The sequence below is a fragment of the Psammomys obesus genome, unplaced genomic scaffold (assembly GCF_907164565.1).
Source record: "Psammomys obesus unplaced genomic scaffold, mPsaObe1.curated_primary_1811, whole genome shotgun sequence".
In the NCBI taxonomy this organism is placed as follows: Eukaryota; Metazoa; Chordata; class Mammalia; order Rodentia; family Muridae; genus Psammomys; species Psammomys obesus.
The window spans coordinates 1767121-1781205 of NW_026585609.1; the positions used below are offsets into that span (position 1 = coordinate 1767121).

General features: G+C 39.4%; 1 protein-coding gene across 1 annotated transcript in view; it reads left to right on the top strand.

Moving 5' to 3' along the window:
• Plcz1 (phospholipase C zeta 1) overlaps window positions 1-14085 on the top strand; it is a 49869-nt gene that overhangs the window by 26568 nt on the left and 9216 nt on the right. Inside the window, exons 5-10 of the mRNA XM_055610410.1 lie at window positions 1602-1746; window positions 4149-4298; window positions 7120-7359; window positions 8120-8276; window positions 11411-11527; window positions 13026-13198. Of these exons, the coding sequence (XP_055466385.1) occupies window positions 1602-1746; window positions 4149-4298; window positions 7120-7359; window positions 8120-8276; window positions 11411-11527; window positions 13026-13198 (982 nt within the window). The remainder of the gene's footprint in view (window positions 1-1601; window positions 1747-4148; window positions 4299-7119; window positions 7360-8119; window positions 8277-11410; window positions 11528-13025; window positions 13199-14085) is intronic.

Sequence of the window (14085 nt, forward strand, 5' to 3'; positions counted from 1 at the left end):
AGCTTCAACTCATCCTGGTTTTATGTAGCTTTGTCTCTTGCAAGGATGTAATTTAGTTGTGTCTGCTTTTCTTTTCTTCTTAGACACCAGAGCTCCCATATTTTTCTCATATGAACACAAAACACTGATGAATAGTTGATTCTGTATCAGACAGTTTTTATGAGCGTGCAGCTTCTCACTCACCAGAGCAAAATGAACAGTGGCACCGTGGGAGTCCAGCCAATTGTGCTGGATTGTATTTTTTCTCTGTGTCAGTTGTACTGCTTTTGTGTTAGCATGCTAGCCCTCAGTCATGACATGGGCACAGGAAAAAAAAAAAAGAAGAAGGAAGGTGTACTTAGTTTAAAGCAACTGTGTATACATGTGAAATAAAAATAAAACCCATCTTATTTCTATTATGTACATTTGAATGACTCACTAAACTTCCTCTTTGTAATCCTGAGGATTGAGCTAAGGCTTTGTGCAGTTTAGGGAAGCATCTACCACTGAGCTGGATCCTCATCATTGCAGAACAATTTTTATAATTAAATTGAGAAATTGCAGTAAAGACCAGTAAACCTATTTCACACTGACATAAAATGACTGCCTGAAGCTGTCCCCAAAGACTGTAGCAACAGCTCTGTTTGTGCACATTTACCGTTATCAAGTCAGTGAAAAAATCTGAATGCAATCTACTCCAGTTGCCACAGTTTAGATAAAGGTATATGTTTATTTAAGTGTCAGTCTCTCTCTGAGTAAGAATACTGAAAATCCATTTAAACCCAATGGGTACAACCAACTTCAAAGCCCAATATAGAATTTACGTGTAGATCAAGACGCTGATTTATTTGATAGATGGAAAATCAAATCAGTTTTAGATCTGAGCAGAAGTGGGAATGTATTTTCCTCAGTTTGGAGAAAGCTGTGAAATTGGTGCATTCTGAAACAGTCACTCAAAACTGTCTCCAAAGGGACTGTGAGTCAAAGCAATGAGCAGGTATACAGGCTTCCTGTTTTGTGTAGCTGGATTAGGATCCGCTCATTCCTTGCCTGAGGGTCCGGGAAAAGGTCAAGTGTATTTGCTGGGCTGTCAAGCTCACTCTTTTTCACTTGCTGTGACCATGATTTCTCTTTCCCCCTTCTCCTTCTCACCATTTTTTTTTTCACTCACCACCCTCCAATACTCCCAAAAGCTTGGCTTTATGAAAAGAATTAGATAAAATTATACTAAAGTATTTTATTATTTGTGTATTATGCCATTACCATGGTGACAGAGTCAGCAGTGGTAGCACCATTGGCAATACTGTTTGGGTTGGGGCAGAGGCTTCAAAGCTATAACTAGAGGCAGCCATCTTTTTGCCCCTAGTACACACGCTTTGTAAAGAGAACAATTAGAAGTGAAATGTTTGAGTAGGGAGGACCAGATTCCATGTGTGTGACACAAGGAGAATGTTTCTATGGATGTTTCTACATGTTTATAAGGTTGCAAATTTCTAGGATTCAAAGCCTTTCTCTATTACACATCAAGTTACGCATTTATTTTAAAAGTCTGAATATTTCGTCTTTATTCTACCCATGGTTTGTGGCCTGGGTATGAAACTATCTTGCCTACATCTTGCTAGTGCCCTGGTGAAAGGCTGCCGCTGTCTGGAGATTGACTGCTGGGACGGCGCACAAAACGAACCCATTGTGTACCACGGTTACACTCTCACCAGCAAGCTGCTCTTCAAAACCGTCATCCAAGCGATAAACAAGTACGCCTTTGTGGTATGTGCACGCCTCTGCTGCAGCCACCTAAAGAGCTTCCTGCTCCCAAGTTCTATACACGGTGGCCTTACTTTAAATCTGTGCTATTTTAAATTGTGAGCTATGATAGGTAGCAAAATCCATGTGGTGTTTAGTAGCTAAAGGTAGATTTATCAAAGTGAAAGTGTTTATGGGACTTCTTGTTTAATCTTCTGTTTGTGTGTGTGTGTGTGTTATGCTAAAAATTATTTATTTCTCTTATGTGTTAGAGACCCAAGTTTGAGATAACATTGATCTAGACAATATGAACACTTTACCATGCCCAAATATTTTACTTTTAAAATGAAAATAAAACAGTCTAACGCCTCAATTGCTGACATCATTTACAGTTGTATTGGAAATAGCAAATAGTGTTCTTAAGTACACTTGGAATTTAAATTGACTAATCCATTACTTATAAGATAAAAATTTTCAGGAAAATTAAATTCATTTTACAAGTATGATCTGATTTGAGCTGATTTTACCAATCTCTTGTGAAACTTTTAAAGGAGTTTACAGTATTTCTTGGCTCTATTTACTAAGCTTGCTAATTCCGTACCTATAGATACCTGTTTTGAAAATGCAATAAAGCTAATTTTTTTTCAAATTGCAACTTTTTTGTACAATCAAATGGATTTAACTAAATTTTCCTAATTCAGTTTAATTTAACTTAATTTATTCTATATGCAAGAAATATGTACATAAAAAAGAAAAAAGCTAACGTATAGGTTCAATAAACTCAATGTTCCCTTGTGACTATATCACATAATCTATGAGCATAAACTGGAAACCACACCTTTATATTTATTTCTCATCCATCGTGCACATCAGAGTGACTCTGTAGAAAGCCCCATCATGTCCCCTTCCAAAGATCTTCAGAACAGGAGCTACATTCCACCATTGGCTGCCAAGGCCTCATAGGACTCACTTTCTGTGAACTTCGAACTCTCCTGCTGTTCTGTCCCTTGTTCATTCAGGTTTTCCTTTGTTTTTCTGATATATCTAAAATCTTCTGCACCTCATATTCCATTTGTCTAAAATGCTCTTCTTAAATGTTTGAGTGATAGCTATCACTTAGTTTAGGATAACTAGATACCACAAGACAGTAGACACAGTCTTAAAATTCAAAGTTCTCACAAGGATGTATAAAAAAAAATCTAAATTTTCTAAGACTCTGAAGAGCAGAGAGGAGCAACTGGACAAGAAGAATAAAGGAAAGAGCATTCAAGATGACTCAGTGTGTAAAGGTGTGGCCACCAAGCCTGACAGACTGTGTTAGATCTCTGAACCCAGATGGTGAGAGTAGAAAGTAGACTCTTCAAGTCGTCCTCTGACCTCCACACGCGTGCCATAGTAAGCATGTGCACAGGCATCTATGTGCGCACACACACTCAATATGTATAAAAAAAATAAAAATAGATCAACAAAGGCGTTAATATTATGAAAAAATGTTCTCTAGTTTCATGTGACATGATAACAAACGTAAAAAAAAAACAAAACAAAACCAAAGAGTCTACAAAAATTTATTAGAGCTAGTAAATGGATTCAGTAAATTTATGAACTAGAAAAACCAGAGTAAAAATTAACATTTTTATAAAGAAAATGCCCAACCAAAAGTGAAATTTAAAAGGAAATCCCATTGATGGTAAATAGCATATAATTCTTGGTGTGTGCTCATGTGCATGTGAAAACAGACTAGAATGATGGGTGTGTGGAGAAGTGCTGTGATGGAACCCATTATTCTGTCAGCTAAGCACACCCGCTTGGACCTCTGGGGGACGTTCAACACTCAAAGTCTCTGAGGAGAGCTCTCTGCCCATGAAAATACAGCACTTTCTATGGTGGTGTACTTGGCTGTACAGATTTTGAGGGGGCGGGGCAGGATTGAGCCCCGAGTGTTGAGCCCAGGGTCCTGTGAGTGGTAGGCAACCATGCTATCAATGATCTATATCTTCAGCGCTGTCCTTACTTTTTATCTTAAGACAAGTTGCCCAGGCTGGCCTTAGACGCTTTAACCCAGGCCAGCTTTGAATATGGAATCTTCTTCCCTCAGCTTCATGAGTGCTGGGACTACAGGCTTAAGCCTCCAGGCCTGGCTCTCAATCTTGTCATTTATTCCTATAGACCTGATATAACTTACTGAAATAATTTCCCGATGGTGTTTCAGGCTCTGCTCATACTTTCAAGGCAAACGAGAATACTCCTCTTTCCCTATGAAAAAAAAAAAAAAGCTATCTTTTTAAAGTCTTTTCTTTGTCAGATGCTAAAATAATTTTCAGTTGAAAGCCAGCTCACAAAGAATGTTGGAGATGAATTTTGAGGTAACTGTTTAGATGAACTGTGCTAGGACAGATGAGTAACCATAGTGATGGTTCATATTCTAGACGTCGGAGTACCCCGTGGTGCTGTCCTTGGAGAACCACTGCTCCCCTGGCCAGCAGGACGTGATAGCTGACATTCTGCAGAGTACCTTTGGAGACTTGCTGCTCTCAGACATGCTTGATGAGTTTTCAGATAGGCTACCATCTCCAGAGGTAAGTCTTTGCCTGAGAAGTGTAGATGAAGGGGAAAAAAAAATCAAAACCGAGACCAAAAAACAGACCATGGTCACCTTTACGCATAGCTTAGAGACCAGCACAAACTTTTGGCTTTGACTATCTCACAGAGAAGCTGCTTTTGCTATGTGTTGCCTGAGGAATGTTCTGTTGTCATATCGAAAGAGACTATGTAAAGAAGGCACACTCATAGAATCTGGTGGCATTTGCTAATTGTCTACTTGACAGAGTCTAGACTCACCTTGGGGGGTTGGACTCTGAGTATGCCTGTGGGGTGACTGCCCTGCTTCCATTAACTAATGTAGGAAGACCCATGTTGACTGTGAGTGGAACCTGGGCTGTCTAACTGTCTAACGGTCAAGACAAGCAGAGCACTAGCATGCATGGATTTGCTGCTCTCTGTTCCTGAATACACATGTGATAGGCTGCTGAGCTCCCTTCTCTGTGGCTCTCCTACTATGATGGACTGTAGCCTGGAACTGTAAGCTGAGAGAAATCTTTCCTCCTTTAAGTGGCTTTCATCAAGATAGTTTAGAAAAGCAACAGGAAAATAAAAAAAAAATGCAGGGATAGATGTAAAATCCACTTTTTGATTGTGTACTTCACTTCATCCATAGGTCCAAACTATGAAGACATTTTAATATAACGCCTCAGGAATTTGATATATTTCATAGGCAAAAGGTTAAGAGAGGTGAGATGCCGAGGTTGTAAACAGAATCTATTCTCAAAATAGCAACAAACAGGGAGTAAATTTCTCTCCTTTCAATTCAATTACCTAGGACTTCCTCTGTCTATCTCCTCTTCCCATTGCCCCAGAGAGGGGCTCATTCAGGCCATTCCAAGTCTTCCTACTGATGAACCCAAATGGGTTTATCTCAGAATACGTGTGACCTGTTTTCCCAGCAACACGTACAACCCATGACTTCTCTGCTTTTTGTTGCCTTGAAATGCTCACCTCTGTTGTGACATTACTTGAGGCATGTATGCTGTATCTGCTCTCTCAAATTCAAGATCTCACCATTTCTCTTACTTTTCTTTGGATGACACAGCAACCCAAGGCCATCAAACAAGGGAACTTTCTTCTCCCTAAGTACTATTTTCTAACAATATTTGGGTTTTGATATATCTACAGTTCTGGTAATGTAGCATTATTTTGTGATATTTGAATACATTCACCCATATCATTTGAATGGGGGAGGAAAATGAATGTGCTCATGCCATAGAGCTGAGACAGAACACAAATTAATTAATGAGTACAAAAAATCGTGATTTTTATCTCTGAGGAATGCTCAAAGACTAAAACATTCAGTGTGACAAAAACTGTAAGTATTGTTGCAAAATGCTGCACAAAAAACACCAAAGATGCAGCTCAGAGGCAGGATCCAATTCTGGAAAACTTTCAACAGTTCTCTCCGAATATTGTCTTCTGTTAGCATCTCCTGTTTTTCTGTTCTTTTTTTTTTCCTCTCCCTCTTTCTTTCTTTTGCATTCTACCTCATGGCTTTCATTGATGCTTCAGCTTCCACGCCACAGTAAGGAGGTAATTTCTGAGGGATCAATGAGTAATTAGAGAAAAAGTCTCTTTTTTCACACTGTGTTCAGTCTTCAGTGTAAGAGAGAATTACCTGGGAACTTGCTAACTTAGCCTTGCTAAACAAGCCCTACAATTTAAGATTTAAAAAACTTTTTTTTTTAAACGGGATCCCCCAAACCATAGATATCAACAAACTTTTCTACAGTTTGGGTAGCCAGTAGGAAGCTGTTGAGATTCATTATGAAATAAGCTTTTTATGCCCTTGTACATCATTAAAAAGGATTTAAAAAAAAACCCACAACAGAGTTAAAATAGCTTTGTATCCTCATCCATGATTCACACCTCCAGGGGAGAACTGAAAAGGTCAACTGTAATGCAATGAGGAAGGCCTGAACGCAGGTCTTGGACATTTGAGTCGTGAAAGATGACTTACAGTGTTGACTTCTTAATTGTACATCCCTCAAATATGTCCCTTTAAGAAGCACCTTTTGTAGTGGCTTTGGCATTCGGGCACGGAATACATTTTGGTAAACTCCATATCCAGAGTAATGGAAGGACCATCATAAGAGAGACGAATCAGAATGTGAGGTTGATAGAAGGAAGGGAAACATCAGAACACGTATCTCAGTACGCAGCATGGCAGGCACTCATATATTAAGTTTTGGTAAGGGTGGAGACAGTTGAGAAATGCATCAGAAGGCTTTGAATTCAGAGGGAATGCCCCTTCCCGGTGGTGGTAAATTCTGTCCCATCTGTGATTCGATGGGCTGCAAATATTAAGTTGATTACAACTGAAGAGGCTTTGCAAAATTTTAGTGCAATCCATATTACATGTCAGACAGGCTGGTGGGCATTTTTATGTCCCTGATCCCACTGGGTGCTTTTAATGTGGGGTGAGAGCATTGTACCTACTGCCAGAGGTTGTAACTGTTTAACTTTAGTGACAAACATGCCGATGTGCATACATGCACTTTCCAATCTGCTTCCGGTTTAGCAACTTGTGAAATAGAGAAAAGATCATCTACAGTAAATCTCCGTTATCATAGACCTCTTTAGAGTGAATTACGGTCTGCACTGTAGAGCGCTGGCTTCTAAGCGCACAGGTGATGTTCCAACGCACATCGAGATTCTGACCTAGCTGGCTACCGTCGGTGAACTCCCAGACTCAGCCTCACTTTCTCCTGGCTGTACATAGGTTGGGGTACTTCTCAAGCTCACAGGGATGACCAGCCTATAAATCTGTGTCTTTTCCAATTGTTTTTATAGGCACTGAAATTCAAAGTATTAGTGAAAAATAAGAAAATAGGAACCTTGTTGGAAACCCGCGAGAGGAAGGGGATGTTCAAACAGGGCCGAGTGCTGGAGACAGAAGACGATGTGTATGAAGACGAGGAAGAGGATTTATTGAAGGAGCCAGAAACTCGAGATGACTTTTTATTACGGGTCAAGGAGGAAAAGGAGACAGACCTCTCAAAGCTGATTGGAGGAGCAGCTGCCAAGAAAAAGGTGCACATTCTTTCTGATATGGGACTCAATATTTATATTTATACATATGCGCACATACACAAAAGTAGGAAAAGGACTACTAGAGGGAATGGAAAACTATAGAGGACTGAGGTGGGATAAGAAAAGATAGGGGAATCCGTGTCACGTGAGAACTGAGGCAGGAAAGAACTGCAAGCCAAAGGGACGACAGAAGAGGGCATGCGGAAACAGATAGATCAAAGGAAAGCATGAAGACATGCAGTGAGAGAACGTCATGAAGAAACCTAGCATTCATGTACTAACCTAAAATATTAATGTGCAGTGTGAGCATGAACAAGGGAGGTTTTTCACAAACCTGAGAAGCAGCTGAAGGAAAGGCAGTGGAAGAGCGAATGTCTGTGTCACAATAAAAATAACCCCAAAGTGCCTGAACAAACTAGAAATAGACTCATGATTAGGATTTATAAATTTGTAAGGTTTATAAAAATAAGCTTAGGGACAAGAAAATGGTAAAAATTACTATTCCCAAATCTTAATATATTAACTAGATTTTAAGTTCAGTCTAACTCATATAATTATTAAATATGGTCGCCATAAAAATGATCACATTGCCTTAGTCCAAAAAGTCTTGGGGGGATACACTTAAGAAAAACTGAAGTGATATATTCAAAAGCATACATACATACATACATATATATATATATATATATATATATATATGAAAAGTTTGTAATGAGTAATATAAAAATGTGAACTCACTGCATTTTATTTTTTTTTTTAGACCAAGAAGATAAGACTAGCTCTGGCCTTATCTGATCTTGTCATTTATACTAAAGCTGAGAAGTTCCGAAGTTTCCAATATTCAAGACTTTATCAGCGATTTAATGAGAACAATTCTCTTGGGGAGTCTCGAGCTAGAAAACTTTCAAAATTGAGAGGTAAATGCTTACAACTCCAAAGGGTGGAGTATTTAAATTGGTTCTATTCAGTGCTAAGGGGTTAACATGGGATGGAGGTATTTATGAGTGTATATTCTTATTAAATTTCAATTTACTTACAACAATTTAGAATTGCATTTTTATTCTTAATATATATATATATAAATTCTTAATATCTATATTAAATCTGTAAAAATATATTTTATATCATAAAGCTTTCCTATTAACTGCCTTAATATTTTATTTTATTTTATTTTTAGACAAGGTATGTAGTCTTGGCTGGCTTGAAACACCTTGTGTAGACCAGACTGGCCTTGAACTCATAGAGATCTACCTTTCTCTTCCCACCTAGCACTGAGAATGAAGTTGTGTGCCACCATCCTTCTTTAATCTTTAGGGCATGGCATTTTGATTAAAATGTGTAAGGTATGGACCCTTCTGTGGGCAAACCATGGTAGGATGTTATACTACAGAGTAATCCATGAAATAGCTGAAGCAGCAGTATAAGTTTAGTATAAATGATGAGAGAAAGAGAGAGAGAGAGGGAGAGAAGGAGAGAGGAGAGAGAAGAAGAGGAGAAGGGGTGAGCAGAGAGGAGGGAGGAGAAAGAGGAAGGAGAGAAGAGAAACAAAGAAAAGAAAGGGAAGAGGAGAGAGAGAAAAGAGAGGACAGAGATAGAAGCGGGTGGGGGGAGTGGAGACTGATGTGTGTGGACGCATGATCACAGGATCATACAGAATCCAGAAAAAGAGATCAGGGTCCTACTTGGTCACTCTCTGCCTTCCTCCCTGGAGACAGGCTTTCTCCCTGAGAGTGGAGCTAGGCTGCAAGTGAGAAGCCTCAGTGATCCACCCTTCCCCCACCCCTCCCCTGCTCCTAGCCCTGTAACAGTGCTAAGGCCACAGGTTCCTGTAGCCATGCTGGGGTTTTGTAGGGGAATGAGAACTAAGTCTTGCATGTCTGTTCGGGGAGAACTCTTACCTGCTAAGCATCTCCCCAGCTTGAGTGGTGTGTGTGTGTATCTCACAGCACAGTTGGGTGAAGAGAGTTTGAATGACCTGCTTTACTTGTTGGTGTCTGCCACCTCGAAGTGTCGGGTAGCTTTTTAGATTTATGAGAACAGGACTCCTGTGCATATTTTAAGTTGTCACAATCCCCTCACGTCTGGTGTGTTAAACACACACAAACACTTTTTAAAGGTGATTAGGAGAGCCCAGACATAGTGCATAACACCACTATGTCTTGAAGAAAGTAGAATGTTTTCATTGTACCAGAAGTCACTAATAGTAAATAATTAATGATAGTGACAAATCTTTAACTGCACAGAGGCCTAGTATTACTATACCCATCACAATATAACTTTTGGGATGCTATCAAATGGAATGATTTTTACATTAGTCTATTTAAGTAAAAAAAAAAAAAGTGGCAGTCAATAAATGGGAATAAATAATACAAATTCATTCGAGAAATTAGCATATAAATAGAAGAGAATAGAAAGACACACACCATTCAGTTATTGGTAATTCTTAACTGAGTGGTGAGATTATATGCAGTTTTATTTCATCTTTTTTATTTGATTTCTACATGTTTCTAGAAAGAATACGAAGTGCATTTGTAATAAATGATGTGTAATTTCTGGTGCTAAGTTTCAGAAACAACATTATGTTATAGGACTGTGTTAGCCACTCTTATCATTGCTGTGACCGAATGCCCAATAAGCAGCAACTTCAGAAAGGAAGCCACAGAAGCTCACAGTCTGAAGAGACCCAGTCCATGCTGGCCTGAAAACCATGGTGGCTGCAGGTCCGTGGCAGTGGGAGCATGAAGCAGCTCACGTCTCTCTACATAAGGAAGGAAAAGACGTGGAAGCTTGTAACCAGTTGGCTTTTCTTATTTCCCCTTGTTATTAGCATTATAAGGACCGAGCCCATGGGATGAGGTCATCTACACCACGGGGGTCTTTCTCAGTTAATTCTCCACAAAAATACCTTCCTGGACACAAATGTAGGTGTACCTCACTGATGTCCAGGTGTTTCTTAACCTGATTGGGTTGATACTCAGAATTTACCAACACAGAGACCTTAGGGAGCATTCATGCAACACTATGTAGATATAAACCCTCGGTCCCAAGTGTGCATGGTGTGCTTACGGACTGACTTCCTGTAGAGTACAGAAGGAGCATGACTTCAAAGCAACATTTGGCTTTTAAATTAACAATGCTTCCTAAAGAATACTATTTATGACAAGGAGAAAAAGAAGTCTTTCCCTTCTCAAATACCATAAGTTACACACAGCAGTCACTTCTCTCAAGAATGGTTTTCATACTTCCAGGAATGGTTGTGGCAATGGGATCTGTTCAGTGGAAGAAGAAAAATCTTGAAAGACAAAAGCCAAAAACCATGATATCTGTGTTCAAAAAATCTAAAGTGATGTCAGTCAAATGGTGAGGGATGCAAATTAGTTTTTAATCCCAAGTCACTTAGAATATAGACAAGCAAAATTACACAGAGAAGATATAGACTACATATAAGTGCATGCATATGCACGCTGTAGGCAAGTAAATAGCTCAGCAAAAGTGATATTAGAAATAAGAGTTTTGAGATTGTCAATGGAGAGTTGAAAGCAGAGGCAGAATGCAGTTGAAGGAAGGGTGCTGGGCTGGGGAGCTGGGAGCTAAGCCAGACAACCCTAGGGCCCCTCTATACTCTACAAATCTGTAAAATGATCACTAAATTAATTTAACTAGAAACACATAGCCACAAATGACTTATACGTGAGTACATCTTAGTGTGAGAATTAAGGTTAAAAATTAAATCGGTAAATATGTTACTTTAAAAAACATTTTATTTTGGAATTGTATGTATTGTATTAATTTGGAATTAATTTGGATGTGTGAAAGTGAAATGGTTTCTCAAGTAAGTGAACAGGGTACATAAGTTGTTCTATGAAATTATAACATATTATGAATTATTTTGAAAGCATAAATGCATGGGATTCTCTTTTATCCTGTGACTGATAAATGTTTTTGCCAAGGTCATGTATAGAATTTTCTTATGTGTGAGTAATATACAAAAACACCTTGTTTCACTGATTAAAATGTTTCAAAAATTTTTATTACATTTTTCTTTTTGTAGTCCATGAGTTTATTTTCCACACCACCAAATTCATCACCAGAATATACCCTAAAGTGACGAGAACAGACTCTTCTAATTTTAACCCTCAAGAGTTTTGGAATATAGGCTGCCAGATGGGTATGTTGTGTAGGGCTAACGCTCTGGCTGCACATGTAAGTAGACATGAATTCATTGTGTGAGTTAACGGAAATCTCCGGAAGAGCTTTGGCCCTGGAAGTGGGATCAGGCACTCATGGTAATGACTGGTTTCTAGAGCTGAAAATTTCCCCAAATAGCAGAGGGAAGATTTGGTGAGGGTGGCAAGGCCTGGACTCATTCACAAGAACTTGTCATTGGAACATACGTTCTGGAGGGAGAGGGCAGCCAGATGGGTAGAAGGGGAACTGAAGAAAAAGTACCCCACTTGTGTTAGCCTCAAGCCCCCTGCAGGCCAAGAGCCCTCCATCTTTTTGACTTGACATGAGCTTTGACATTCACAGCCTCAGGAGGTGTGAGTATGGTCACAGGGCTGGTTATTTCTCCATGCACCATTCTCCTTGTTCCTAACGGAAGAGCGGGTTTGGTGCCATCACCAGCCTCTCAGGGTCAGGGCTCATTTTTTGTTTCCAGTACTGTATGGACAGTGTACTACCAGGTGCTTGCACCTGGGCATGAGGAGGTGGGAGTCAGGTGGGCTGGGGAGAGTGAAGGGAGGACTGTACGCCAGGGCCTCTTACTGGGCACTATATGGAGCAGCTCTCACCTTCTCATCTTGGACCTGGATATTTGTGATAGAGTTGGTGCCTTCTCTTTTTACAAGAGTACATTCCAGTACTGACCATTGAATCTAAGACCCCACACAGGCTAAGCAAACACTCTACCATGGAGTTAGAGCCCAGCCCTACTTACTTTTATATTTATTAAATATAATCTGAGACACGCATTGCTTTTCTGTAATCTGTACTGAGTGTCATCTTTACTGCCTTAAGCAAAGTTGTAGTAGATGGATATCAGGATGTCCCCTGATTACATCTAGTGTAATCTCAGCACTAGGGCAAGGGCTTCAGGAGTTTAAGGTCTTCCTTACATGGAGAATTTGAGGCCACCAAGTGTCTTAGTGTAGGTTCCTATTGCTGCGAAGAGACACCATGACCATAGCAACTCTTATAGAGAGACACATTAAGTTGGGGCTGGCTTAAAGTTCAGGGTTTGTCCATTATCATCATTGTGGGAAGCATGGCAGCAGGCAGTAGATGTGGTGCTAGAGAGGTAGCTGAGAGTTCTACATCTAGATCTTCAGGCAGTAGGGAAAGAGAGAGAGGAGAGAGAGAGAGAGGAGAGAGAGACTGTGCCTGGCCTTGAGTGTTTGAACCCTCAAAGCCAATTCCTGGAGCTACACTTCTTCCAACAAGGCCATACCTCCTAATAGTGTCTCTCCCTATGAGCTTCTGTGGCTATCTCCATTTAAACCACCACAGCAAGACAGCAATAACACATTTAAAAATCCTTTAACTGTTAGGTAAATAATCCATATTCTTAAAATACATAAAGATATACAATGTGATGATTTTGACACACCCTGAATTTAACTTCATTCCTTGTTTTCTAACAGTGTTAAAATACTTCTTTCTCACAGTGGCCTTGAATTTCCAAACTCCTGGACTGCCTATGGATTTGCAAAATGGGAAATTTTTGGATAATGGAGACTCTGGATATCTTTTGAAGCCAGACTTCCTCAGAGACACAACCCTGAGCTTTAACCCCAGTGAAGTAACAGGAGAGGGCCACCCACTCACCCTCACAATACGAGTAAGATTAATGGCTTTTTCCTTTATTTCCTGGTTGTTAAGTAAACTAGATAGTGTACATTAATATTTCAATTCTACCGATCTGCTCTAATACTCTTTAAATTCCAGTTAATCTTTCTAGACACAATTAATGGGTGCCGTTTGAGCATCTTTTTCTATGTCTGAAGAATTTCTTTCTGTGTGTTTACACATGAATGATTTTCTGCCAGTGAATAGAAATATCGAGGCTAAAACCTTTTCCTCCGAGAGATCTATTTATATTATTCCATTGTGCTTCGCCATTTAACACTGTGATGGAGTTGTCTGAGTTCAACCCACTGATGACCTTGTGGACATGCCACTTTTTGTCCCTTAACTTTAAAGAATTTCACCAGCAAACTCTAGGAGGTATTTCTTTATCATTAATCTTTTACTTTTGTAGTGCAGTATTCTTTCCCTGCTGGTTCTGAACTGTGTTTATTGCAAATAAAGAAAAGTATGTATATTCTTTCTCTTATATCCATCTTTAGTTTCTATTAATATCTTATAAACTTAGAATGGTCTCATTTTTCAAAACCCCTGCAGTTTGGGAGAGCTTTTAACATTTTCCCCCTACATTGGTGATTCAAATTCTATATTTAATTTTTAAGATTTATTTATTCATGTATTTTGTTTGTTTGTGTGTGTGTGTATGTATGAGTGCAGGTGTTGTGGAGTCCAGTAGAGGGCGTCAGATTGCCCTTTAGCTGGAGGTGCAGCTGGTTGTAAAGCTGCCCATGGTGGGTGCTGGAAATTGAAGTCTGTAATAGCAATGCATGCTTGTACTGCTGAGCCATCTTTTCAGACCCCTATATTTGATTTTAGCTTTATTTAATATAAATGAGTATTTTTCTCCACTTTCACTCTCCA